The 27,993-nt window shown below is 45.2% G+C and overlaps 1 protein-coding gene across 2 annotated transcripts in view; it reads left to right on the top strand.

The window, feature by feature from the left end:
* Positions 1-276: 276 nt before the first annotated feature.
* The window catches only part of LOC111142401 (sterol 26-hydroxylase, mitochondrial), a 43,413-nt gene continuing 15,696 nt past the window's right edge, over positions 277-27,993 (top strand). For both annotated transcript variants that reach the window (XM_022495475.1, XM_022495466.1), the window contains exon 1: positions 277-856. In XM_022495475.1, coding sequence (XP_022351183.1) covers positions 593-856 — 264 coding nt within the window. In that variant the 5' untranslated portion in view covers positions 277-592. The remainder of the gene's footprint in view (positions 857-27,993) is intronic.

A 27,993-nucleotide genomic window follows, 5' to 3' on the forward strand; every position in this document is an offset into this window, starting at 1 on the left:
GGGCGGGGTGGGGGGGGGGTGGGGCGCATTAGGAAAAGCCAGCGGCCAGTTAAATCCCAGCAGCGGGTTCCTGTTCTCTGGGAAGTGAGGAGCACCGGGGCGAGGGCGCTGTGCGGTGGCGAACCTGTAGGTCAGGCAAGGGCCGGGCTCGCTGGCTGGGGCTTCCTGGCCTTGGAAGCGCCCCGGGTTTCCAGAACTTTGCTGGACTGCGAATCAAAGTACAGACCAAAGAACTTCACATTCTCGCTGCGAGTCCGCGGAAATGCAAGGTGGGGAGTCGCGGCGGCGGCGGGCGCCGTCGGCGCTCTGGGGGCGTCTGGGTTAATCCCGGGGCGCATCCTCTGCAGTGGCGTTGGCCGGCGCCTCCCCCGGGCCGCAGGCCTACCGCTGGAGAAGGTGGCCTATGTGTGTTCGTTAGGTGCCGTTGGAGAGACCGACGACCGCAAGGCAAAGCGAGCAGTGAGGGGCCTGGCCGGCTTTCGCCCGGCCCACTCCCGGCCTCTGGCGCCCTTGAACCCGCCCCTCCGGGTAGATCTCTGAGCGGGCTCCAGGCGCTCTTCACTTGCGGTCCAAAGGCGCGGCGGCGCGGGCCATGGATCGCGTGGCTGCGCTGCGGGGCGCGAGACTGCGGTGGGCGCTGCTGGGGCCGCGGGTGGCCTTCCCGGGCCTCTGCCCACACGGGGCCAGAGCCAAAGCCGCCATCCCCGCCGCGGTCCCGGTTACCGCCGACACTCCTGGAAATGGGCGGGGCGACCAGAGGCTGCGGACCCTGGAGGAGCTTCCTGGGCCCCGACCGCTGCGCTTCCTCTTCCAGCTGTTAGTGCAAGGCTACGTTCTGCGGTTACACAAGCTCCAGGTAACCGAGCCGGCCTCGCGACCGGGGAAGGGGGGAATGGGAGGAGTGAGCACCAGGACGGAGGAGCAGGAGTTGGAGAGATGTTGGACAAAAAAGTGAAGGACACGAAAATTTAGCTCAGGACCGCCTGGAGCTATGGTCCTAGGCTGGACGTCGGTAGGGATCACGTGTAAAGGGTAGACAGAACTCTTTGAACTGAAATGAGTAGGTCCAGAGCGGTAGGCACCGGGGAGGAGGTGGCTTGGGAAGCCAAGTTCAAAATGCACAGAGGTTGAGAGAGGCGGGAACTGTCTTGGTAACAGAATGGCAGGTCCCAGTGTCTACCCTGTCAGATGTGGTAGAACCACTATTTAATTCTGGGGTGGTGTTGGCTACCACAGACTTCTTCCAAAGGAAATGGCTTTGGGGAGGATTATGGACATCTAGCAATTTGCAAGATAAGTTTTCCCATAGGGAGAAAAATGTCACTTCTGGGGATTGAAAGCAAAATCATAGACGTTCAAGAAAAGGTGCATTTTGTTGCTGTTGTTATTATTAAGGAGTCAATGTCCAGTAAGGAGAGTTTATTCAGGGGAACACTGAGGCAGGGATGGATGGATATCCCACTGGGAATGGACAGAGACTGGAAAACCCAATGTGGGTTAAGGTGGAGAGGTTTTAGGAGATGAACTGAAGAGATTCAGCTGGGATCTGTCTTCCCAATGACTCTTACAAAGTACAAATGCACCGACTCTGCCCCAGGCATTTTTTCAAAGGGCTGGGATTCAGTGGGAGGTGGGCAGTGTCTTCATGGTTTATATGCCCCCTTGCGGGAGAAGGAGGACAAGGGTCTGAATGAGTCAATTAACTGCTAATTTCAGAAAGGAAACTTGGGTGCAGTAGGGTGGACTAGACGGGAGAGGTAGAGAGGACCTCAGGGGACGAAGGCTGGGGAGTGGCCTGTCTGAGCCGCCCTCCAGACACAGCTGGACCAGGATTGTGCATGAAAGCAAAAATGACTCTGGGGTTTTGAAGCACTAACTGGACTAATTTCAGAGCCTCTGCTCCCTCTGGGCTGCTATCCTCTCCTGGGGCCTTCTCTGTTAGCTCCTGTTCCTGAAACTGGGTGGGCAGCTCCCAAGGTACTCAGAGATGGTTAAAAAAGCATTCCTTCCATGCTAAGCGTCAAGAAACCAAGTAAGCCAAGAAAACAGAATCCTGTAAACTTTTCCTATGTGATTTAACCTCTGGAAATGTGAGAGGCCCAGTGAATGCCCCAGGGGTGGGGACGAAGGATTTCTCATCACTTCTTAGGGAGAGTTAACTGCAAGGTTTTGCTTAGGATTTTCTCTGGAGCAGTAACTACCAAGGAAATTCTAGACCATCCGAGGAGGTGTAGGAGGAAGCAGGAGAAAGCTGGGAATGCATAGCCTTTTATTTTATTTTATTTTACTTTATTTAAAATTTATTTATTTATTTGAGAGAGAGAGGACGCCAAGGTAGAGGCAGAGGGAGAGGGAGAGAGAGAATCTCAGGCAGACTCTACTCCGAGCTTCGAGCCCTGAGATTATCTTGTCAACTGAAATCAAGAGTCGTCTGCTTAACCAACTGTGCCACCCAAGAGCCCCAGGCATGTGTAGCCTTTTAAAGGAGTGGCCAGGGCTAGGATCCAGGAGAGTACCCTGGCCTCCAGCCCCTAGATCCCAGAGATCTGGAGTCACATGAACCTTCCCAGGGCATCGATGGAAAATATATTAGCCCTTCTCACGACCTGCAGCAGGTGTGAATTCATAAAGAGTGGAGGGCTGCACATCTATGAAACCCAGTTAGTACTCCTACTGAGAAGGAGGATACATTTCAGGGACCCACACTGTATCAGTTCAAATTTATTTGGTTGCCACTCCCACTGGCTTCAAGTACGCTTATTGGCTCCTATAACCAAAAAGTGTAATAGTTGGGTCCCCTTAGCTATGTGGTTTGCTCTGGACATTCATGAGATGATCAAAGCTATAGTTTTTGGTTTCTGGCATGTGCCTTGGCTCCTCTGTCTTGCAGAAGTTAGATGAATGACCTGGGCTAACTACCTGTCTCTGAACCCATCACAGTGGCCAGAGACATACTCTAATTAACTTAGACATGCGCAGACTCACCCCTAAAGCTGGGATTGGGGTCCCTCCCACCTAAACCAGGTGAGTACTGCACAAGGCATACGAGTGGAATTGCTCTAAGGGCAGCTGACCGTAATATCCCCTGTACCCTCAGTTGTGAAAAACCGTGTATCACATGCAAAAATCATAAAATCAGCTCAGGGAAGCATTGTAGGACTCAAGGGATAGAGTGGGGATTGGAACACATGAAAATCGTGCTAGTCCATAAATGCCGTTCCCTTCTCTAGCTTAACTAAAATAATACCAAGTACTGGAAAAGTTAAATGTGAACGTATGTTAAAATTATATGTAGATTTAAATTAATTTCTTTCAAAGATGTCAGCTGAAAGAAAGATGAGACCGGTTACATATTCCATTGCTCTAATTGGGGACTGTCTCGGCTGGGGACCCCTTGTGTGCCCCACAGTGCCCTGCGCACATAATTGTCATTTCATATGCATGTTTCTCTCTCTCTCTCTCTTTTTTAACAGTTACACATTTTTTTTTCTTATGGTGCAAACTCTAAGATCTACTCTCTCAGAAACATTCAAATGTGTCATAAGTATTAATAATTATAGTCACCAGGCTGAGCATTATAGCCCCAGGATGTAATTTATGTTGTATTTATTTTGTATCTGGAAATTTGTATCTTTTGACCCCCTTCACCCATTCCGCCCCCTCCCACCTGTGGCTTCTGGCAGCCACCAGTCTGTTCTGTATCTGTGAATTTGGTTTTGTTTGCTTTGCTTTTAGATCCTGCATGGAAGAGAGATCAGTCAATATTTGTCTTTCTCCGATTTATTTCACTTAGCATGATGCCCTCAAAGTCCATCCATTTGTCATAAATGTTGAGATGATCTTCTATTGTGTGGCCAAATAATATTTCATTGTATATATACCGTAACTTCTCTAGCAATTCATCCCTTAACGGACACTTAGATTGCTTCCAGGTCTTGGCTCTTGTAAATAATGCAGCCATGAGAACGGGGTGCCTAGATCTTTTTGGTTAGTATTTTTGTTTTCTTTAGATAAATACCCAGAGTGGAATTGCTGGATTACAGGGTAGTTCTATTTTTGACTTTTTGAAGAACCTCCCTAGGGACTGTACCAGTTTGCATCCCCACTGAGAGGACGCGAGAGTTCTCTTTTCTCCACGTCCTCACCAACACTTAGAATCTTCGTCCTTTGGAGGTTCATGCTTCTTTTTTTAAAATAATTTTTAAAAAAGATTTTATTTATCTATTTAAGAGAGAGTGAGTGAGAGCTTGAGCAGGGGTGGAGGGAGGAAATGCAGAGGGAGAGGGAGAAGCAAACTCCGCACCGAGCAGGGAGCCCAATGTGGGGCTCAATCCCAGGACCCTGGGATCCTGACCCGAGCCGAAGGCAGATGCTTAACCAACTGACTCCTCCAAGTGCCCCTTTTTGAGGTTCATTCTAACAGGTGTGAGATGCTATCTCACTGTGATTTTGATTTGCATTTCCCTGATGATGAGTGATGTTGAGCGTCTTTTCCTGTCCCCGTTGGCAATCTGTATGTCTTCTTGGGAAAAATGTTTACTTGGATCTTCTGCTCATTTATGAGGCTGATGATATTTTCTATTGTCTTTTTAGTCTCTATTTTATTTCTTTTCATCCTGATCTTTGTTGTTTTCTTCCATAAACTAACTTTGAGATTAGTTGCTGTTCTTTTTCTAGTTCTTCAAAGTGTAAAGTTAGGTTGTTTATTTGAGATCTTTCTTATTTCTTTCTTTTCTTTTTTTTTAAGATTTTATTTATTTATTTGAGAATAAGAGAGAGAGCATGAGAGGTGGAAGATCAGAGGGGGAAGCAGACTCCCCACTGAGCAGGGAGCCCCATGTGGGACTCGATCCCAGGACTCCAGGATTGTGACCTGAGCATAAGGGAGTCGCTCAACCAGCTGAGCCACCCAGACGCCCATGAGATTGTTCTTGTATCTTTTTTTTTTTTTTTAAGATTTAAAAAAAAATTTTTTTTTAATTTGACAGAGAGATCACAAGTAGGCAGAGCGGCAGGCAGGGGGGCGGGAAGCAGGGTCCCCAATGAGCAGAGAGCCCGATGCGGGGCTCGATCCCAGGACTCTGGGATCATGACCCAAGCCAAAGGCAGAGGCTTAACCCATTGAGCCACCCAGGTGCTCCTCGTTCTTGTTTCTTGATGTGGCATCTATCACCATGAACTTCTCTCTTAGGATTGCTTTTGCTGTATCCCATAAATTCTGGCTTTTACCACTCTTTCCATCCTTTCCTTAAGCCTGCATTCCCATTCTCCACTAGACATGAGCATAAAAGGCCAGATAATCCGGGACCTTCTGAACCTAACAGGCCTCGTTCTGCCCAATGCAGAGGGTGTCATGTCCAGCTCCACAGCCCCAGTGCCAGGTCAGCCTCCTTGCTTGGCCGCCAGCAGGAGCAACCTCCTGGGTACTGTGGGAAGGAACGGGACCTGGGCGCCCCCTCCTGCTCGGTCTCCCGTGCTGCGCACTCTGCCCCTGTAATTTACGTAAGCACCACGGCTCTGTCTGTGTCCCTAAAAGCATGTTTGATTTCCCAGCTCAGGAATCTCCACAGGGCCTGGGAATCAGCTTTTAACTTTTCACAGAGACATTTGAGGCCCTGGCCTCCTTTTCCCAGGTGCCCCCTTCCTCTTTTAAGGTTTAGGATGCTCTATTTCCATTTTCATTTGTCTTTAGGTATTTTCTGATTTTTCTCTTTTAGGTTTCTTCTCGGTTATTCAGTAGTCTGTTGTTTAATCTCCACATTTTTATGAATTTTCCAGGTTTTTTTTTTTTGTAATCAGTTTCTAGTTTCATACCCTTGTGGGGACAAAAGATGCTTGATGAGATTTTAATCTTCTTAAATTTGTTAAGACTTGAGTTGTGGCCTGTCATGTGATCTCTCCTGGAGAATGTTCCATGTGCACTTGGAGAAGAATATGTCTTCTGTTGTGTTTGGATGGAATGTTCTGGAATGTTCGGTGTGAGTCTACTAAGCCCCTCTGGTCTGCTGTGTCATTTGAGGCCAGTGTTTCCTTATTGATTTTCTGTCTCGATGATCTGTCCAGGGGGATATCAAATTCCCCTACTATTATTGTATCGCTGCTATTTCTCCCTGTAAGTCTATTAGTATTTGTTTGACATACTCAGGTGCCCATGTTTTATACCATTGCCTGTTTATGGCTTAGAGGCTGATAAGTTCTGACGGCTGGGCCTGTGTCCTTCCCACCTCTGTATCCCCCAGTGCCAGACACAGTCCTAGGTAGAGGGAAGGTTCTCAGTAATGTTTAATAAAAAACAAATTTCAGGGGCGCCTGGGTGGCTCAGTCAGTTAAGCGTCCAATTCTCGACTTCAGCTGAGGTCATGATCACAGGGTGGTGAGATGGAGACCCGCGTTGGGCTCCATGCTGGGCGTGGAGCCTGCTTGAGATTCTTTCTTTCCCTCTGTCCCTCCCTGCTCTCTCTAAAAAGAGAAAAAATATAAAAAAATATAAAAACCAATAAATTTCATACAGCAGTCACAGGACTGTGACGGATACTGAGCAGTGGCTCCCTCTGGTGGCAAACTTTGTGAGATTCTCATCAGCTCTGTGGTCTGGCTTGTGTGACATTAGCTGGAGTGAAGAAGAGATAGCGAGGGTGGTGGACAGAACGAGTAAGACTGACCCTTGAGGTCTCAGCTTTTCAAGTTCAGAAACTAAATCGGCAAATTCAGCATGGGCAGACTATTAGGGACTGACCAACGTTGGCCAAACCCACAGAAACAAATTGTGGATCGGGGCGGCCATGTATTTATTTACTAAGGACGCCGGTCCTCTGGGGGATCCTAATACTGAATCACATAGAAACCCGGTTATCTATTGCTGTGTAACAACATAATGGCTTAAACCAACGTTTTGTTACACTCCTGATTTTGTGGGTCAGGAATTTGAGCAGCGCACATCAGAACGGACTTAACTCAGCTTCACAGTGTAGTGGGGCTTCCGTTTGAATGGCTGGCGATGGCTGGGATGGCTCAAGCGGGGCTGTATTTCTGGGCCTTGCGCCTGGCTTTTGGCTGGCTTCCTCAGTTTTTCCCCATGTCACGACTCCTGGGCCTGGAATTTCCAAGATAGTTTCTTCAGTTGCATGTTCGGTGCCTGCGCTATTTGGCCACATCAGCTGAGTTCCTCTCTCTCTCTCTCTCTCTCTCTCTTTCCGTGTGGCTAGCCTGGGCTTCTGCACATCATGGTGGTCTCTGGATAGTCAGAGTTCTTGCAAGGTACTGGCTTCCCCCAAAGTGAGTTTCCAAGAGCTGGAAGGTGGACGTGGCCAGTTTCTTAAGACCTGGGCCTGAAAACCGGCACAGTGTCATTTCGCCTGTATTCTACCCATCAAAGCAGTTACAGAGCCCCCCAGATTCCAGAGGAGAAGACGTAGACCTCGCCTCTTGATGGGAAGGGTGTCAATGAATCCGTGACCATCTTTAATCCACCTCATCCTCTTCTAGGATCCAAGTACCTAGGGAGAGAAAATAGTCATTACATTAGTGGTGCTTGGTGTCTGGAGGCCCAGAATGAAAGGAGCAGAACTGCACGGAAGGAAATTTCATCTAGGCTTTGGAGAAACCTGGTTGAATGGGACTCTCTGGTGCCTGTCCGTTAGATTAAGTATCTCTCTCTTGAGAGATGAATGTGCCAAATTCTTGCTGCTTGGCTCCCCTCTTCTGGGTTCTGTAATGGCCACTCTCATTCTGTTAACATATTCTTTCTTTGGTTTGGCTAATACCATTGATTAGATGGATTTTCTGCTCCAGGACTCCTGTTACCATCCAGCCTGTCAGAAATTATCCTCTAGTTACCTTTAGTTGGCTCTCAGATGCATCTGGCAGACACGAGAGGTTGTCCTTGAGACTATGGCCAAACTGGGTGGATGGATTTTAAGCCACAGGGATGGGAAATTCGAAGCCAGGTATTAAGGTCGAAGGTGGGAATCATACCAACTTAGCAATGGCTGTTAGAATTTTTATCTTACAGATGAAGTTCTGTGGTCAAAAGAATACCGAATAGTCAAGGTAGTGATATTTCTGATTGGGCGAGCGTAGAATGACGTACGTGTCCTGGTAAGGGACTAATTAATTATAGTATCTTCATATGATGGAATTTTATGCAACCGTTAAAACAGACCTCAGCTCTGTATATTAATATGAATTGCCTGCTAAGAGATGGGAAGAAAATAAGGCACAAAACTAAATATATGCATGTATATGTTTAGTACGTGCATAAAATCTCTTCAGGAGGATGCGCAAGAACTTGGTAATGAATGGTTGCCTCTGTGTGGGGGTCTTGGCATTGGAGAGGGGAGTTAGGAGGAGGTCTTATCTTTTATTGTGGGACTGCTCTGGACCTCCACCAGGTTTTCTCTATTACAAGGAGAGGACCTATTACCATAAAAACAACAACAGCCTGGGGCGCCTGGGTGGCTCAGTGGGTTAAAGCCTCTCTGCCTTCAGCTCAGGTCATGATCCCAGGGTCTTGGGATTGAGCCCTGCATCAGGCTCTCTGCTTAGCAGGGAGCCTGCTTCCTCCTCTCTCTCTCTCTCTCTCTCTCTCTCTGCCTGCCTCTCTGCCTACTTGTGATCTCTGTCATATAAATAAATAAAATCTTTAAAAAAAAAATAAAACAGCCAAAGAACAGAAAGCAGGAGATAAGTGCATGGCTGACTGCGTGCTTCCTAGTGTAACATAGTATTTTGAGGTCCTCTGATGGCCCTTCCCCTCGCACCCTTGTTTGGCTCTGGGTCCTTTCGATTTCCACCTCCGTGCTACACCCTCTTTCCACTTCTGCGTCTGCTGCTGATGGCACGTTCCTTGTTCTTGGGGTACTCTCACTGTTCCACCCATGACCAGCTCTGCATGTAGGCAAAGTGCGCTCAGCTCAGCACACCATGGATTTGCTTCGGGGTGGGTGAAGGCTGCAGGTTTGGTGGGGCGTTGAGCAGTGCTTCTGTCTCCACCCCACAGCCCCTCTGAGGGCGCCCCAGGTGCCTTGTCTTGAATCACCCACTCCCCTCAGCCCGTCATTTGTCTAGAGTGCTAAGTCCCAGGGAAATTTTTTTTTTTAATATCTTAATTTTATTTTTTCAGTGTTCCAAAATTCATTGTTTATGCACCATACCCAGTGCTCCATGCAGTACATGCCCTCCTTAATACCCACCAACAGGCTCACCCAATCCCCCCCCCACCCCCGTCCAAAATCCTCAGTTTCTCGGAGTCCACAGTCTCTCATGGTTTGTCTCCCTCTCCGATTTCCCCAATTCATCATCACTAGCCGTCAGGGAAATTCAAATCAAAACCACATTGAGATACCACCTTACACCAGTTAGAAGGGCCAAAATCAACAGGACAGTCCCAGGGAAATTCTTACTGGCCTACGGTGCGTATCTTTATAACTTACAACACTTCTGTTCTTGCATAAAAACAGACATTTTTATGATTATTGAAGTAATGGATACACATGTGCACCACATTTTTTTTTTTGCAACCTTGTTTGTAAAGTAATAAAAAAATCAGAACCATGTTAAATGCCCATGAGCAGGATAAAGAAATTGTGATATAGTCCTACAATGGAACAATATAGGATAGTCGTAATGAATGCACAAGCTTTTAATGTACCCATATATAACTCAAAACAAGGTTGACTATAGAATGATAGGTACAATACAATACTATTTCTGTAAATTAAAAACCGCACAAAAGTATCATAGGCTGTCGCTGGACACATATATATGTAGTAAAATTATTTAAGCATTGATGGAAAGAATACATTTCAAATTCAGAATAGTGGTTGTTCTGGGAAGGGAGGGCAAAGGGAATGATAAGAAGGAGACTTGGAAATGTTTTCTTTTCTTTTTTTTTTTAATGTTTTCATTTTTTAAAAAGATTTAAGGGGGCGCCTGGGTGGGTCAGTGGGTTAAGCCTCTGCCTTCAGCTCAGGGTCCTGGGAGAGCCCCACATCTGTCTCCCTGCTCAGTGGGGAGCCTGCTTCCCCCCGCCCCCCTGCCGCCTGCCTCTCTGCCTACTTGTGATCTCTGTCTGTCAAATAAATAAAAAAAAATCTTTAAAAAAAAAGGTTTGAAACAAATATGACACATAATAATGGTTCTTAATTTTGGTGGGTGGGTGCGTGTGTATTTATAATGTTATTTTCTTTATCCAAAAATACCCAGTAAATATTCATAATAAAAAATACAAGCAGTCCCGCTCATCCACATGGAGCCACTGGCGTGGTCTGATCTCGGAGACCATTCAGGGCCAGGTTGAAAGCAAGGAGGACCAGGGAATGCTGTTCATTATTTAGCACCTTCTGTCTCTTGGAAATGTGAATTCCGCTTGTGGGAGGGGGTTGGGGCTAAATTCCTGACGACACTTTGACAGTCCTGAGACAGGACTATCCCAGTGGGGCTCCTCTTCACCTCTGACCCCAAGTGGGCCTTCTTTTGGCCACACCTGTCAGTGGAAGCAGAGTGGCTTGTGCTGACCGTTCCCTCTCTCCTTCTATCTATCCAGCTGATGGCTGCCAACTTTTAGGGGCAAGTTTGTTGCTACAGGCAAAATAGTACGTGGAGTTTGTGAGTCTACTTTTGTAAAGTAAAAGCTATTTCCTTGCTGTTTTCATGTTTTTTGTTTTGTTTTTTTGCTGTACCGAGAGCCTTCCTGAGGAGTCCACTAGTCAGTACACGGAACAGGCCCTTAAGTAGGAAAACAGAACATTGCCATGTGGTATCAATTTTTCTTAGTGGAGATTTTAGATGATTTTAATGTTATTTTTTTTTTCCTCTTGTGACAGCTTTATGGAGGTAGAATCACGCGCCCTATCATCTATCCCACTGAACAGTTACGAGGCTTTTCGGAGATTCACAGACTTATGTGACCATCACCACATTAATTTTAGAATATTTTCATTGCCCTGGAAAGAAACCCGGGGCTTTCTAGCGTCACCCGGGCTCCATTCCTTCATCAGTCCTGGCAACCACTAATCCATTTTCCCTCTCTGTGGATTTGCCATTCTGGGTATTTCATATACCTGGGCTCACTGGCTATGTGGTCGATTGTGAAAGGCGCCTTTGACTTAGCTAGCTGTTTTCCAGGTTCATCCTCACTGGGGCCTCTATCAGTCCTTTGTTCCTTTTTATGGCTGAGTAATATTCCCTCATGGGCTATGCCCCAGTGTGTTCTTTTACCTGTCTGTTGATGGAGGTTCGTGGGGTTTCCACTTTGGGGTTTGGTATTATTTTTTGAGTTTTCAAGGTACACATAACTGTCAAAGAGAAGCGCAGGAGACATTCGTGAAAGTGGTGAAAACAAATTTTCCTCAGTGATGCGTGACAGGAGGGGAAAGAGATAAATTCCCTCTGCTTTGTGAGGCGGTGGGGGGTATGCCTGGGTGTTTTAAGAGGAGAGTGAGGGAGGGGGGAGCGGGATGGTGGGGGCCTGAGCAGAGTCAGGGAAATGAAAAATCACAAAAAGCAGGAAACGGGATGTTTGGTCCATGTAAGACTCATCTGGTTTGTTAGCCGGGGCTTATCAGAGTTAGACGTCTACATGTCCTCAGGGACTGGACACAGGGGCTTTATTTTTAGGTGTCAGCTGGAACAAACGGGAAATTCTTTTGGCAGCCTTGGGTTTTCTTAGGCAGGCCTTTCTCCGAGGGATGAAGGTCATCCTAGGGATGCTACTCTGAGCTGTTAGAAAGTATGTTGGTGTGCTCCAGTCTTTCTCGGCCACAGCTGAGGCCTAGCTGAGAAGAGGGCTGGGCACAGCCTGACCAGAATCCGGTTAGGGAGCAAATCTCTATCCCAACCCAAAGCTGAGTTTCCTAACTCTGTTTGGGTCCCCGACCTAACAAGATTAAAAATCTGAAAGCTATGGCCCTTTACAACAGCAAAAAATGAGTCTGTATACAACATACTACATAGAATTTCAACTTTCCCTCCCCACCCCCAGCCTGTTTGCACACCCCAGGTAACCATCCCCTGCCTAGAGATGGATTAGTACATTCTAGGCACCATGCCTAAAATGTGCGCAATGGCCATTATGACCTGCCTTGAGTTATTGACCTTAACATATGGCTAGCCACAGTGTACCTTGGGGATCAACTAATAGTATAGTTCTCTTACTTATTTAACTGATGAAATGTCAAGAAGAAAAAGCAAAGCTAAGGCCTGACTGATTTAATCAATAAAGATACAACAAGCCACTTTCAGGTTTAGACATTTGACGGCTTACATAGTGAAAGGAAAAAGAGGCAAAGGTCCCAGCTCTCCGTGAACCCTGTCCCACACATTCAAAAGGACGACACTGAAACTTTGCCCACCAGATGAGAGCAACGTGAGTTACAGGGTACCCCGTTGCTGATGCGTTCCTTCTAGACGGCAGCCAGGGGCATTTCTACTCTGTGGTTCTTGTTGGGGTTGGGGTGAACCAAAAGCCAGCACTTCATCAGAACCTGGGAGATGAAGAGAAACTGTTTCATGACAACCTCCCAAGGGAGATTAGGAAGGCGAGTGGGAGATCCCTTATAGCCGCTCCTATGGAACATTCTCTCATATTCCAGGAAGATGGCAGAGTGTTCTGCCAAAACTCCTAAGCTATGGCTCGAGTCATCAAGGGTGTGGATGTGTTCGGGGCTGCTCCGTGATTCTCCCCTGACCTTTACATATCCAGATATGAGAGAGAATTCTCGGGGCTGGGACCACCCCACCAGATAAACAGTCCAGTTCTATTGATAGGAGCTCATCCCAAATTTCTCCCTTATTTACCAACTACCATTCTAGAACCTTCCTGAACCCCGACAGCAGGACCCTGAGGAGTCGTCACCTCACAGTCATAACCGTTATCGGCAACATCTGTTAATGCCCAAGAGTGGCAAACATAGCTGAAGGCAAGGGAAGCACCAGGTTAGAGTCGTTCACCCCGACTCTCCTTGCTGTGTCCATATTCCAGTAGGCTTGGTTTTCCAAGAGGCAGGGTGTGGGAAGAAAAATGGTAGAATGAGAAGAGTTAATTATGTGGATCCCCCACAGCTTATCCAGGTCTCTTGAGAGGATGGAAGGGGACCTGTACAGGCTGTGTGCCAGCCAGGCCAGCACTGGTACCCCTCGCTCTGTGCCCCCACATTTCCTTTACCACTGGATTGTCTAGCGGGGAGTCCAGACGTATTTGCCAGGCTTCTTTTTTTTTTTTTTTTTTTTTTTTTTTTTAAGATTTTATTCATTTATTTGACAGACAGAGATCACAAGTAGGCAGAGACGTATTTGCCAGGCTTCTTTGGCTTTGCGTGTCAGAGTCACTAGGCCTTGTTGGGGGCCCAGTCTTGAATGGTAGATGGATTACTGTGCCCTGGTGCATTGGTGTACCCAGGTGTCTATAGGGTCCCTTCAGGGGCTTCACAGGTCCCCTCTGCTTGCTGATTCCACTGATGTTCATCCAAGGAAACCTTTGCCACGGGCATCCACTTGGGTCTCGGACAGAGGCTATGGGTCTTGTGTGATCTTCCGCCATATTGTTCCTTCCCAGAGAGCCTGAGACATGTTCATTCAGGCATTCCACTGCTAAGCATCAGCCCGCACTGTCAGGAATCAAGGGAAAATGTAGCAAGGTGCATTTGGGGAAGGCTTTTCCAGAATAAGTAGCACAGGTCACAGCTCTGCATGTTGAACAGTGAGGGTTCTCTTTTCCATGCATGGTTGTAAGCAGTTTTCTTTGGGGCCACATAGCAGCAGCAGCCCAGTATCCCCCATGGCTCTCAACTTAGCTCATCTGTCTGTGAACCAGGCCCAGTCTTTGTCAAGGACCTCAGTGTGGTGAGGCCCCCAGGAAGTCTTAGGGGCTGGCCTAGACCCTGAATCAACACATCTGGAGGATAACTGACCACTGAATGGCTGGTGGATGATTTCCCCAGACGAACTACTGCCATCTATTAGGGGATGCTTGTTAGGCCATGCCCACCTTGTTGGGGTTCTCATTTCCGACCCATCTTACGAGAGGGACACCAGATCGAGCCACACTTTGCTGTGTGGAACTCTGTGTGCACTAGCTCTTGGCAACAAGCCAGTGACAGTCTCTCACGTGGGGTATTCGTGGAGCTGATGTCGGGCGAGGGCCATGTTCTAAACCCTAGAGAACCAGCTTCCCATGGCCACATCATTTTGCTGCAGAACTCAGTAGTCACTGACCTGTGTGACTTGAATGGTGTGTGAGGGTTGACCCAAGTAGAACAGTAGTCTGTACTGTTGCACTCTTTGTGTTTTAAAAAATCAATTAAATAATCAATTAAATTGTTAATTAATTAATTAATTAATTTTAATGACCTCTACATCCAATGCAGGGCTCAAACCCATGACCCTGAGATCAAGCGTCACAGGCTCTTCCCACTGAGCCAGCCAGGCACCCCTGGATTGTTTTCTTAAGCATCATGTTTGTCTGTACCAGTTCTTTGATCGAGACAGTGATCTTTCCTTCTACTCCTTCCCTTTCCCTGGAATCCTGTACTACTTTATTGATAACACATGACTGAGCTGAGAGAACAAGGTAGACCCCCGGTGGTTCACTCAAACCACTAACACTGTTCTGATCATGGTGCTTCCCCATTGGGAACATCCATTACAGTGCAGAGAAGTGTTAAATGTCCTGAACACATCTATTCCCACGACACATTCAGTAGTATCCATGACAACCACTGGAGTGTGTATTGGCTCAAAAAAGGCTCACCCAGGGGCGCCTGGGTGGCTCAGTGGGTTAAAGCCTCTGCCTTCAGCTCAGGTCATGATCCCAGGGTCCTGGGATCGAGCCCCACATCGGGCTCTCTGCTCAGCAGGAAGCCTGCTTCCTCCTCTCTCTGCCTGCCTCTCTGCCTACTTGTGATCTCTGTCTGTCAAATAAATAAATAAAATATTAAAAAAAAAAAAAGGCTCACCCACAATGATTGTTGATTTTCTGTGTCATCTTGGCTAGTTTATGAGATTTGGTGAGACTAGTCTAGGTATTTCCATGAAGGTGATTACCATTTAAATCAGTACCCCTTGAGTAGAGCAGTTACCCTCTATAATGTGGGTTGGTGGGCCTCATCAAATCAGTGGATGGCCTTAAGTGAAAAGACTTAATGTCCCTAGAAGAAGGAAATCTGCCTCCAGGCTGCCTTCAGACTCAAGACTACAATATCAACTCCTGCTGGAATTTCCAGCCTTCTGGCCTGCCCTATAAATTTGAGACTTGCTACCCACCACAACTGCACGAGCCAATTCCTTAAAATAAATCTCCCTCTAGATATACATATACCCCTGTGGTTTTGTTTCTCTGAAAAGGTCTGATTAACATATCCACAAAATTACATCAGTCTGTCATCCCATCTGAGAGTCACTTCCAAATCCAGCTGAAGTCATTTTTCAGCCATGCCCTTGGGTATTTCTCAGCATCCTAATGACTTGTGACCAGAGGCCAAAAATGCTGAAAAATTCTGACAACCTTGGTTGCCATCAAGTCCCAAACACATTTTAGCCAGTGAGTGCATAAGGACCCTGGTCCTCCTCAGGGAAGGAGGGACTTGGACCTCTGCCCTAGTTGTGTTTGTTCTTGAAGGGGCTAAGGTCTGGGGAGAGGGGCAGAGTGGAAGCCCCAGTCTGCACCGCTCCAAACCACACAGACCTCAGCAAAGGTGCCTTGGTCCTCTTGACCCTCCTTTTGTTGGTCCACAGTCAGTGCCGATGGTGACTGGTGATTCTCCCCTCCTACAACCTAGGTCTTTCAGTTCTGGTAGTGAGAGAGAATTTCCTTCCTGGGTAAACTCTCAGTCTCCAGTTTGGTGACGTAGTGAACCAGGTCCAGATGGTCCTACATCCTGGATGCCTGTATTCCTATGTTGTCCTCATGTGTTCATTGTGCGAGGGTCGCCATGAGGACAACAAGCCGAGCAGCTTAACCAACAGAGATGTACTGTCTCATGGTTCTGGAGGCCAGAAGCCCTGAACCAAGGTATTGGCAGGTTAGGTTCCTTCTGAGGGCTGTGCAGGGAAGATCTTTTCCAGAGCTTTTTTCTTGCCTGGTAGAGTGCCTGTCTTCATGTTCGCTTGCCGGTCTCCCTATATGCTTGTGCATCTGCATCCAAATATCCTTTTCTTAGAACATCACTTATATTCGATTTGGGCCCACCCTACTGTTCGCTGGATTACTTCTTTATTCTATTTTAAAATAAGGTCACATTCTGAAGTACTGGGTGTTGGGACTTCAACATATGAATTTGCAGGGAGGGCACATTTCAATTCATAACACGCCCCTCTCCCTGCTTAGCCTGAGGGCCATTGACCTTACTCTCTGTCTAGGCTTCCATTCTGGGAAGTTGGTTGCCCAGAGACGAATAGTTTTCCAGCATCTGTCTTTGGGGTGCAGGAGCAGATTTAACTGTCCCCTAAAGCCTGATGGTGCCCATTGAACAAACAGTTCGATCTCAGCATAAGTGACTAGCTCTGATCATCTGGGCACTTATGTTTTCCACTATAAATCCAGCTGTGGTTACAACGTCCCTACGGGAAGTTATGACTTCCTCCCTTGTCATCCCTGGGTGCTTATCAGATGATGGTTTCCTTACGAATGGAAGGACCCAGTGCAACAAGCCATGATCCGTCTTTGTCTGTCTTTCCTTCAACAGCTGAGGCATTCGTGCTGGTGGCCGGAGTGTCTAAGGAGCATGGGGTCCATCATTAAGTGACATGTTGATTTCCATTCCTTCTCATCTGGTGGAACCGGTGTGGTTTTCTCTTCTTCTTTTTTTTTTTTTTTTAAGATTTTATTTATTTGTCAGAGAGAGGACAAGCAGCAGGAGCAGCAGGCAGAGGGAGAAGTAGTCTCCCTGCTGAGCAAGGAGCCCGATGTGGGACTTTATTCCAGGATGCTGGGATCATGATTATGACCTGAGCCAAAGGCAGATGCTTAACTGACTGAGCCACCCAGGTGTCCCTGGTGTGGTTTTCTCGTCTACTGCTGGAGTGACCAAACTTCCAGAGTCTCATTAGGCTTTTGACCAAATCTTTCCAGAATTTTCCTTTCCTGTTCATTATAAGAGGGGACTTCAGTGTATCTCTGAGCAACTGAGTGCCCTTGATAACAAGGCATATTTTACCTGTAGCCACAGCCAGCTGTCCGATGGAAACAGTGTTGCTTTCCTTGGTGATCCAGAAGAGTAAGGAACAACTGTGGAGTGCTTTTTAACCATTTTTTGAGGCCCTTTCCCTTTTTGCTCTAAAAACCAACACAACTCACCAGGGCTCTCAGGGACCATGGTCAAAGACCCTTGTCACCTTGTCACTAAACAAGTCCACTGGGTCTGTGACTGTCTACCAGGATCCTATTACAGACTTTGCTAGCTGGCCTGTGGGATCTCACTGTCTTTCTCCTAAAAGGATGCTGTGACCTCATCAGCTTTGACGAGGAGGGTTTAAAAACCCCACGTAAGTCAACCTGTCAGAAGCAATGGGCTGACACCCCCCCACCAGTTCTATGTGGTTCTTTTTTTTTTTTTTTTTAAGATTTTATTTATTTGATAGAGATTACAAGTAGTCAGAGAGGCAGGCAGAGAGAGAGAGAGGAGGAAGCAGGCTCCCCGCTGAGCAGAGAGCCCGATGCGGGGCTCAATCCCAGGACCCTGAGATCATGACCTGAGCTGAAGGCAGAGACTTTAACCCACTGAGCCACCCAGGTGCCCTATGTGGTTCTTTTTTATAGGGGCAACTTTTTTTTTTTTTAGATTTTTATTTATTTATTTGACAGAGAGAGAGAGAGAAAGCACAAGCAGGGGGAGCGGCAGGTGGAGGGAGAGAGAGAAGCAGGCTCCCTGCTGAGCAAGGATCGCAGGTTCCTGGCCTGAGCCTAAGGCAGATGCTTAACCAACTGAGCCACCTAGGCGTCGTGCAGGTGCAACTTTTCTATCAGGAATATACTGCTTTTTAGTTGGCAAAAGACGGCCATTTTTCTCTGGCTGCCAGAGAGATTCCATGCTACCCTACCAACATTGTTTCCAAAAGTACTTGGCAAATGGACTCTGAATCTTACCGGTCATTCCTTCTGAGACCTTCAGCTTGCCAACCAACAAGATGTCATTATACAATGAGAAGTTGAGACATCAGAGGAATGTTCCTGACACTTTAGGAACACTGTCAGGGAGACGTCTCAATACCAGCCGCTCATTTTGCAACAGTTTATAGGAGGAGTCGACTCATGGACCTCTCCCGGAATCACTTTCCCTTTTGTTCTTGTTTGGCTGCCATTCGTGTACCAAACCATCAGTCACTTTGTTTTTGTTTTTGTTTTTGTTTTTTTTAAGATTATTTATTTATTTATTTGACAGACAGAGATCACAAGTAGGCAGAGAGGCAGGGGGTGGGTTGTGGGGAGCAGGCTCTCTGCTGACAAGAGAACCCAACGTGGGGCTCGATCCCAGGACCCTGGGATCATGATCTGAGCCAAAGCAGAGGCTTAACCCACTGAGCCACCCAGCCCCGCCCCGAATCAGTCGCTTTTTACAGATATTCAGACCAAAGGGTTTAACTCAGGTGCTTCAGGAAGTGGGTAGGGGCTGGAAGGTCAGGGGAAACGGAGCAGTGCAAGGGGACAGCTCCAACGGAAGGACAGCTTTGCAGTTAATTTCAATTTTCAGTGGCCTTTTTATTTATTTAGTTAGTTAGTTAGTTATTTGCGAGAGTGCGAGAATGAGTGAGAACGAGTGGGAGGGGGGTGCGAAGGGAGACAGAGGTAGAGAACTCAAGCAGACTCGCTGTTGAGCCCGGACCCCGCCCTGGGGCTCCATCTCATGACCCGTGAGATCATGACCTGAGCGGCAAGGTCAGCTGACTGAGCCACCACAGCACCTTTTCAGTGGCCTTTTATTAACAGGATGGAGAGGATGGTGGGAAGACCCATGCTCCTCTGCCTTCTCTCTCCTGTTCTGGCCCATGCCGTCCACCGGTGGGAGGACACTTCCCCGCCCACCCCCCAAATGCACTTATGTTCCTAGATCTTGGGTTCTGCTTTATCCCCATACCTGACCTCATGGTCCCCATTCTCTAAAAGGGTATTCTAACTTTACCAGCCCTATATTGGGCACCAGCTGTGTCCAGTTCACACATTAGACTAGGCAAGGCCAAGACGTAACCAATTTTTCCGGTAAAGATTTTGACAGTTCATTACTTACAGTAGGAGTGAAAAGAATAAGCCAAAGGTGGCAGCTCCCCAACGTCGTTGTCCCACGCACACAAAAGGACGGCCCAGAAACAAAAGGGATGGATGACGGAGTGTGAATTGCAGCATACCCCATGGTGGGGGGCCCCTTCTCCATTGCAGCTTGGGGGGTTTATACTCTGTGGCTCATCCCTGAGGGGTACGGGGCAGAAAACACACAGCTCAGCAGAGCCCAGAGGAGAAGCTGTCCGTCTCCTGACAGCCTTCCAGGGGACATGGTAGGGCAGTTGCTGGGTGGCCTCGTGGTGGCTTCTGGTTGGCCTCCTGTCCTCCGGTATCCCGGGAGGGTCACAGCTTGTTCAGCCCCGAAGACCCAGAGAAAGCTGACTTCTAGCCTTTGTGTGTATGGGTACACGCAAGGTCAGGAGGGTGCCACAGTGAAGCTGTCATCCGACAAAGTGACAAAGCCTGTTAGTGTTGGGGCTGGAACTGGAACAAAGTCTCCCGCCAGGCGGTCCCTGATCCCAGCACTGATCTTGCCAGCTGTGGATGAGGGAAAAACACATGACAGCAACAGGCACTTTTTTTGCTGTAAAAATTACTCTTGTTTTTTGGGGGGAAAAATCACATGAATGTGAGTTGTGTGCTAATTATTTATGAGTGCATACCACCTGTAGGAGAAAATGTCATTTCGATGTGGCTGATGTAATATGCAGACTATTCAACAATATTCTGCACACATACATATGTGTTTATTGTACAGAAATCAGAAGATATAAAGACCCAGAAAGAAGAAAATCCAAAGCGTCCATGATCCCCAAACCCTGCACAGGTCACAGTGCCTTGTACACGTAGGTGCTGGATAAACATTTGTGAAATGAACACATGAATACACACCTGATCTTAGTGATAAGTAAGCATTATCACCGTTTGCTTATCCTTGGTGAATAGATTTCCACACCTTCCCCAATGTGTCATCAAATATATATATACATATGTATGTATGTGTATATATATATGTATGTATATATATACATATATATATATTTAAAGATTTTATTTATTTATTTGACAGAGAGATCACAAGTAGACAGAGAGGCAGGCAGAGAGAGAGGGGGGAAGCAGGCTTCCTGCTGAGCAGAGAGCCTGATGTGGGGCTGGATCCCAGGACCCTGAGATCATGACCTGAGCAGAAGGCAGAGGCTTAACCCACTGAGCCACCCAGGTGCCCCTATATATATATTTTTTTTAAATGAAAGCTTACCATATATTGTTTTTTGCAACCTGCCCTTTATTAAAAATAAATATGGGGGCTCCTGGGTTGCTCAGTTGGTTAAGTGACTGCGTTCAGCTCAGGTCATGATCTCAGGGTCTTGGGATCGAGCCCTGTGTGGTCGGGCTTCCGGCTCAGTGAGGGGTCTGCTTCTCTCTCTCCCTCTGCTCCTCCTCCATGCTCATGCTGTCTCTCTCTCTCAAATAAGTTTTTTTTAATCTAAAAATAAATAAATATGCATACCTTTCTATATCAACAAACACTTCTACAACAATTTTTAATGGCTGAATAGTGTTCTGTTGTATGGCTTCAGAATTTGCCGAACCTTACTGTTATATATTTAGATTTTTTTTTTAATGTGTAAAGCTTTCACAAATATATCTATCACTAAATATCATGCCTGTCCTGATTTCATTCCGCAGAATAAAGCCCTAAAATGGAATGGTTGTGCAAAAGATTTTGTTCAGAGGTTTGATATGTATGGCCTGCCAAATTATCACTTAGGAAAGTTGCAAACACAGGAGTTTTGCACAACAGAGGGCCCTCTCAGAGACTCTGCTGCTTTGTTCTTTCTGGAACAAACCAACCAACAAATACCCGTCAAAGCTTAATCCTTTGTCCTGGGTTAGGAGCTGACAGCAGAAAGGAAGGTTGGTCTGGTTCTCTTTCCTCCTTGATCTACAAGAGAGAAAACCTTAGACCCAAAGAAGAACCAACTCAAGCGAACATTTCTTAGCCTCTTCTCTGTTCTCTCTTTTCTGAGGGGCTACTCTTTTTAAAAGATTCTTTTTTAATTTATTTGACAGAGAGACAGTGAGAGAGGGAACACAAGCAGGGGGAGTGAGAGAGGGAGAAGCAGGCTGTGCACCAAGTAGAGAGCCCCAGGTGGGGCTCGATCCCAGGACCCTGAGATCATGACCCAAGCTAAAGGCAGACGCTTAACAACTGAGCCACACAGGCACCCCATCAGGGGCTTTTTTTTTTGTTCACAACAAGTTCTTGCTGAGGCTCTGGAAGCGTTGGGGAACCTGGGGCCTGAGTTCATGACCCTGAGCTCAAGACCCGAGCTGAAATCAAGGCAGTCACTTCACCTGCTGAGCCACCCAGGTGCCCTTGGAGGTTTTAAATACCACCAACTTCTAGGCTTTTTGTTTTGTTTTGTTTTAGGGGACATTCACATAATACAATTAGTCATCTGAGAGTGTCTATTAAGTGGCATTTAGTGTATTCTCAATGTTATGAAACCACTACCTCGCCCTAATGTCAAAACTTTTTCAGTTCCCCCGAAAAACACCCGTCCCCAGTTGATCTCGCCTCATTCCTCTCTCCTACTACCCCCTTGATAATCATTAATCTGCTTTCTGTCTCTATGGATTTGCTTATCCAGATAAGTCATATAAAAAGGATCATAGAGGGGCGACTGCGTGGCTCCGTTGGTTAAGTGTCTGACTCTTGATTTCAGCTCAGGTCTTGGTTGATCACAGGGTCATGACTTCAAGCCCTGCCCTGGGCTCCATGCCGGTGTGACACTTACTTGAAAAAAAAAAAAAAAAAGGATCATACAGTAAATGGCCGATTGTGTCTAACTTCTTCCATTTAACACGTTTTTAAGATTCACCCAAGTTGTGGCATGTATCCTACTTTATTCCTTTTATGCGACATAATATTCCATTGTATGTGTGGACCACAGTTTGCTTATCCACTCATCAACTGATGACATTCGGGTTGTTTCCACCTTTCAACTATTATGAATAATGCCGCTATAAACATTCGTGTCCAAGTCTTTGTGTAGCATGTTTTCATCTCTCTTGGGCATATACTGAACAGTGGAATTGCTGGATCATATGGTAATTCAATGTTTAACTTTTTGGAGACCTGCCAAATGATTTTCCATAGCATCTGCACCATTTTTACAATTCCAGTGTACAAGGGTTTCACTTGCTCCACATCCTCACCAAAAACTCGTTTGTTTTTGTTTGTTTGTTTGTTTGTTTGTTTTGGATTAAGGCCATCCTAGTGAGTGTGAAGTGGTATCTTATTGTGGCATTGATTGGTATTTCCTTAATGACCAATGGTGCTGAATGTCTTTTCATGTGCTTTTTGGCCCTTTGTATGTCTTCTTTGGAGAAATGTCAAGTCCTTTGATCATTTTAAAATCACCGTCTTCTTACTGTTGAGTTTTTTAAGACTTCTTTGTATATTCTGGATATCAAATTCTCATCATATGATCTGCAAATATTTTCTCCCATTCTGTTTATTTTCTTTTCGCATTCTTGATAATATCTGTTGATGTGCAAATATTTTAAATTTTTATGAAGTCCTATTCACCTTTTTTCCCCTTTTATTGCTCATGCTTTTAGTGTCAAATTAAATAATCCATCGCCAAATCCAAGGTCATGAAGATTTGCCTCTATGTTTTGTTCTAAGACTTTTATAATTTTAGCTCTTATATTTAGGTTATTGACCCATTTTAAGTTAATTTCTGTATAGGAAGTGAAATAGGAGTCCCACTTCATTTTTTAGGACTTGGTTTTCTAGTTGTTCCAGCATCATTTGTTGAGGAAACTTTTTTTCTCTCTACCGAATGGTTTTGGCAAGCTTTACAAAAATCCATTCACCATAGATGTGGACTGTCAGTTCTTGTCCATTGGTGTATATGTGTATTCTTGTGCTACTACCACACTGTTTTGATTATTGTAGCTTTGTAGTAAGTTTTAAAATTAGGAAGTGTAAATCTTCCAACTTTGTTTTTCTTTCTCAATATTTTATTGGCTAGTCAGTGCCTTTTGCGGTTCCATGTGAATTTTAGGATTGATTTTTTTCTTTAAGATTTTATTTATTTATTTGTCAGAGACAGAGAGAGAGCACAACTGGGTGGGGGGAGCAGCAGGCAGAGGGAGAGGCAAGCTGAGGGAGAATCAGGCTCCCTGCTGACCAAGATGTGGGACTGGATCCCAGGACTCTGGGATCATGACCTGAGCCGAAGGCGGATGCTTAACCAACTGAGCCACTCAGGTGACCCAGGATTGATTTTTCCATTTCTACAGAAAGGGTCATTGGCATTTTGGTGAGGATTGAATTGCATCTGTAGACTTTGGGGAGTAAGCCATCTTAACAATATTAAGTCTCCCTATCCATGAACATGGGCTATCTTTCCATTTTATTTAGTTCTTTAATTTCTTCCAGCAATGTTTTGTAGTTTTCAGTGTTACAAGTGTTTCATCTCCTTGGCTAAATTTATTCCTACATATTTTATTCTTTTGGATGCTCTGTATTAGTCTTCTCTGGCTGCTATAACAAAATATGACAGATAATAATAAGACACCAAAACGTGAGTGTCTTAAACAATATAAATTTATTTTCTCACAGTTCTGGAGGCTGGAAGTCTGAGATCAGGGTGCCAGCATCATTGGTTTCTGGTGACAGCTCTCTTTCTGGCTTGTAGACAGCCACCTTTTCCCTGTGTCCTCACATGGCCTTTCTTGGTGTCTACGTGCAGAGAGAGAGAGAGAGAGAGAATGCTCTCTGACGTCTCTTCTTATGATGTCTCTTCTAATCCTATTGGATCAGGGACTCACTCTTATTTAATCTTAATTACTTGTTTAATCTTACTTCCTTAGAGGCCCCATCTCTAAATTCAGCCACACTGGGGGGTGGGAGCTAGGTCTTCGTCATATAAACTCCCCCAAACATAAATGTTCAGTCCAGAACAGACCCAATTCTAAAGGGAATCATTTTCTTAATTTCCTTTTCAGATTACTCTTCCAGGCTTTTATAGCTAGTGACCACTCCTTTGGAGCCACTGTTATCAGTTTCCTGTGAATCTCCTTCCCCACCTCCTTTCTGTCTGTCTTTGTTTCTGTCTGCAGCCTGCATTGTCTGCAACTTTTCTCCACCTGATTCACTGACAACTATTAAATATTGTGTCTAAAATGGGTCTAGTGATATGTCAGACAGTACGGGAAGCAATAACAAAGTATGACATGGCTCCTACCCTTGAAGATTTTCAATCTAGTTGAGGAGACAAGATGTAACTAGGGAGCAGTTTATAAGCAACTCCAGTGTGTAGCTCATGCACTAAGATGTAAACGCTCTAAGGGGAGATGGCCTGCTGTGCTCACAGTTGTATCCTCAGCGCCGAGATCAGTATAGGAGGAACAGGATATGAGGTCAGTAAATGAATGTTGAGTGAATTCATCACTCTCCCCCTTCAGAATCTCACTTGGTGGAAGCTACCCCTTCCATTCATCCTGGAAGATGATCCCTAGGGGACTGTGTTCTGCAAAGTGGCACTTGGACAGGATCTATCTGAGAACCTTGGGGCTTTATAACTGGCTCAGGTTACAGCCTAATGGTAGGTTCACAGATAGCGCACACTCTTTGAGCAAGTATTCTGGTGTCTTTCTAAAATAAGTTCTTACAGAAATAGATCCTAGTTAAGTTCCACTGAGTAAACTGAGAAGAGGAATACGAAGGAAGAGGGAAGAAAGCATAGCCTGTAGAAAGGGGAGATGTCTCAGAAATCTGCAAACTCAAAGCCAGGAAGAGGTGCTGGAGGCTTTGGATTCCAGAGAAGAAGCCAGTCCCCAAGTAAATGGTTATAGCTCTAATCTTTTAAAACATGACCCCCTCCATTCCAAGATCATGGTAGAAAATCTGAAAAACAAATTACAGTATAAAGAAGGAAGTAACCTATCTATAAACCATGACTCAGAGATAACCACTATTTGCATTTTTATACAACTGTTGCATGGGATTGAATTTGAACTTACCGCAAGGAAAAGAAACTGAACTCCAGATAAGTATTTTTTTTCAAAATGAGGTTTGTTTCTTAAAAAGAGTCCTCTAAAATTAAAGAATTAGAAATTAAAAATTTAAAAAATTTAAAATTTTAAATGTAAAATTAAAATTTAAAAATTTTAAGAATTAAAAATAAAAATAAAAGGTTGGGGTTACAAAAAACAACAACAAATAAACAAACCAACAACAACAATGATAAAAAGTTGGGGGTTATTGTGGAGGTTCTCAACCTGCATGATTTTGCCTCTCTGGGGACATTTTGGCCATGTCTGGAAATGTTTTTGATTGTCACAACTTGGAGAGCAGAGAGATGCTCATGGGTAAAGGCCAAGGATACTGCTAAACATCGTACAATACACAGGACAATCCTAACTCAACCAAGAATCATTCAGCCCCAAATGTCAGTAGTTCAGTGAGGACCCCTGATTTATTGTGTAGTTATGTTGGTTTTAAATAGTACCTATTTTTCAAGGCTCTAAGTTTGTTTCTGGTTAGTAAGTCACAGTCACTTTTCTCAGGGGTCAGTTTTCTCAAGTGGTGGAGAGCATGACCTCCATCTAGGTGGTCTGAGTTTGAATTCTGACTCTTCTACTTCCCAGTAATGTGACCTTGGGCAACCTCCTTGGGCCTAAGTTCCCTCATCTACAAAACTGTGGTAATGTTACACCCCTCTCTTACAGCTGTAGTGAAGACGGAATTTTTTTTTTAAGATTTTGTTTATTTCTTTGACAGAGAGATACACAGAGATAGAGGGAACACAAGCAGCGGGAGGGGGAGAGGAAGAGGCAAGCTTCCCGCTGAGCAGGGAGCCCGATGCAGGGCTCTATCCCAGGATCCTATGATCAATACCTGAGTCTAAGGCAGACGCTTAACGATTGAGCCACCCAGGCGCCCAGGACTGAATTTCTAAAATAAGTCAAGTGCTTGGAACAGTGTCTGGTTTATGCTAAGCTCCATGGAAATATTTATTATGATTATCATTATTATTATGTCATTAGTATCTTAAATAAACCAACTGGAAATGAATTAAAATTTACATTTAGGATAATTCTCCTAAGGAATTCAGTACAGAAAAACAGACATATAAGGACTTACAACTTTTCTTCTCATTTTTAGAGACAGAGAGAGGGGTGAGTGTGCAGAGGGAGAAAAGAGAAAGAATCCTAAGCAGGATCCACGCCCATTGCAGAGCCCAGCTTGGGCCTCGATCCCACAACCCTGAGATTATGACCTGAGCTGAAATCAAGAGTTGGAACTTAACCAACTGGGCCACCCAGGTGCCCCCATAAAAGTACCACTTAAAAAAAATGGAACCTTTATAAGAAATAAACCAAGTGAACAAAGCTAGGGCCCACTTATAAATCTAAGGAGTATATACATGAATCGAGAGGTTTAGCAAACCTTTCCTGCTTTCTGGAATTACCTGATGAACAGCAGGTGACTCATTATTTCACAAAACACTTTCTTTTTTTCCCCTTTAGATTAAAAAAAATTTTGAATTCATTCTCGTAGTTCAAAACCCAAAACAATATGACAAGATATACTTCGTGTAGTCTTGCCTCCCACTGCTGTCCCCTCCACCAACCCATAGCTAATCACTTTCGTTAGTTTCTTTATAAAAGCAAATGTAAATGCTGTGTATTCTTATTTGGCCCGCCTTTCTTAGACAGAAGATAACATACTTTTCCATTTAACAGCCTGGGTTATCTATCAGTCTTCCCACATTATAGTCCATCTTTCCTTATTACTGCACAAGGAGCTGCTCATCCTCTTTTAAGGTGATATAGTATTCCGTTATGTAGACATCCCATACTTTGTTTATAAGTGTATTTGTAATTTTTATAAATATTAGCGTATTGTCCTCAATGTAGATTTGTGTCATTTTAGACTCCCACCAGCAATGTATGGATATGCCTGTTTTTCTCCAAGAATCACTGTAGTTTCCAGACAGCCATCTGTTCCAAACCAGACCAGCAGGCATTACTGGGACGTAGAAGTGGGAAACAAAACTAAAAAGGTGTTGGGGGTTTGTCAAGGTTGTTTTCCTAGGAACTGACAGAATCAGCTATTAGTTCAGGGTGGATTCTGGGTAACTGAGTAATATATTGAAGGCAATCGAGTCTCATGGGTCCTGGGAGAATCTGGTTTTCAATGTCAGTAGTAGAACCCAGGAGGATGGCTATTTTTCTGGACCACGAGTTGGGAGAAGTTTCCTTCTATAATTTGAATGAAAGATCACCTCTGTATAATTTTAACACATCTTTTACAGAAATGCTTTGGTCTAATTTTTGTACTGGGGAGGTTCTGATCCCCTTACCATCTTTTCAGTAACAGATTATGAAAGATGAAGTACCTGGGAAAACACTATGTTTCATATTCAAGTCTGTTAAGTGTAACTTTGCCAGTAAATTTAGCCTCAGTATTTGTGGATTCTTCTTAAGTTTTACCCCCTAAACCCAAAATATATTTATTTCCCCCCTCATTTTCAGCGACTATAAAAACATTATACTCATGTCAATTTCATAGGTGCTATGAGTATCAATTGTCAAGTGCTTTAGAAATTCTAAGATAAAATATTTTAAAATTGTGTTACTTAACACAGCTAATAAATTTTTTTATTTAAAAAAAATTCAGGGACGCCTGGGTGGCTCAGTTGGTTAAGCAGCTGCCCTCAGCTCGGGTCATGATCCCAGCGTCCTGGGATGAGTCCCACATC

This window comes from Enhydra lutris, unplaced genomic scaffold (genome assembly GCF_002288905.1).
Source record: "Enhydra lutris kenyoni isolate GAN:26980312 unplaced genomic scaffold, ASM228890v2 scaffoldscaffold1, whole genome shotgun sequence".
In the NCBI taxonomy this organism is placed as follows: domain Eukaryota; kingdom Metazoa; phylum Chordata; class Mammalia; order Carnivora; family Mustelidae; genus Enhydra; species Enhydra lutris.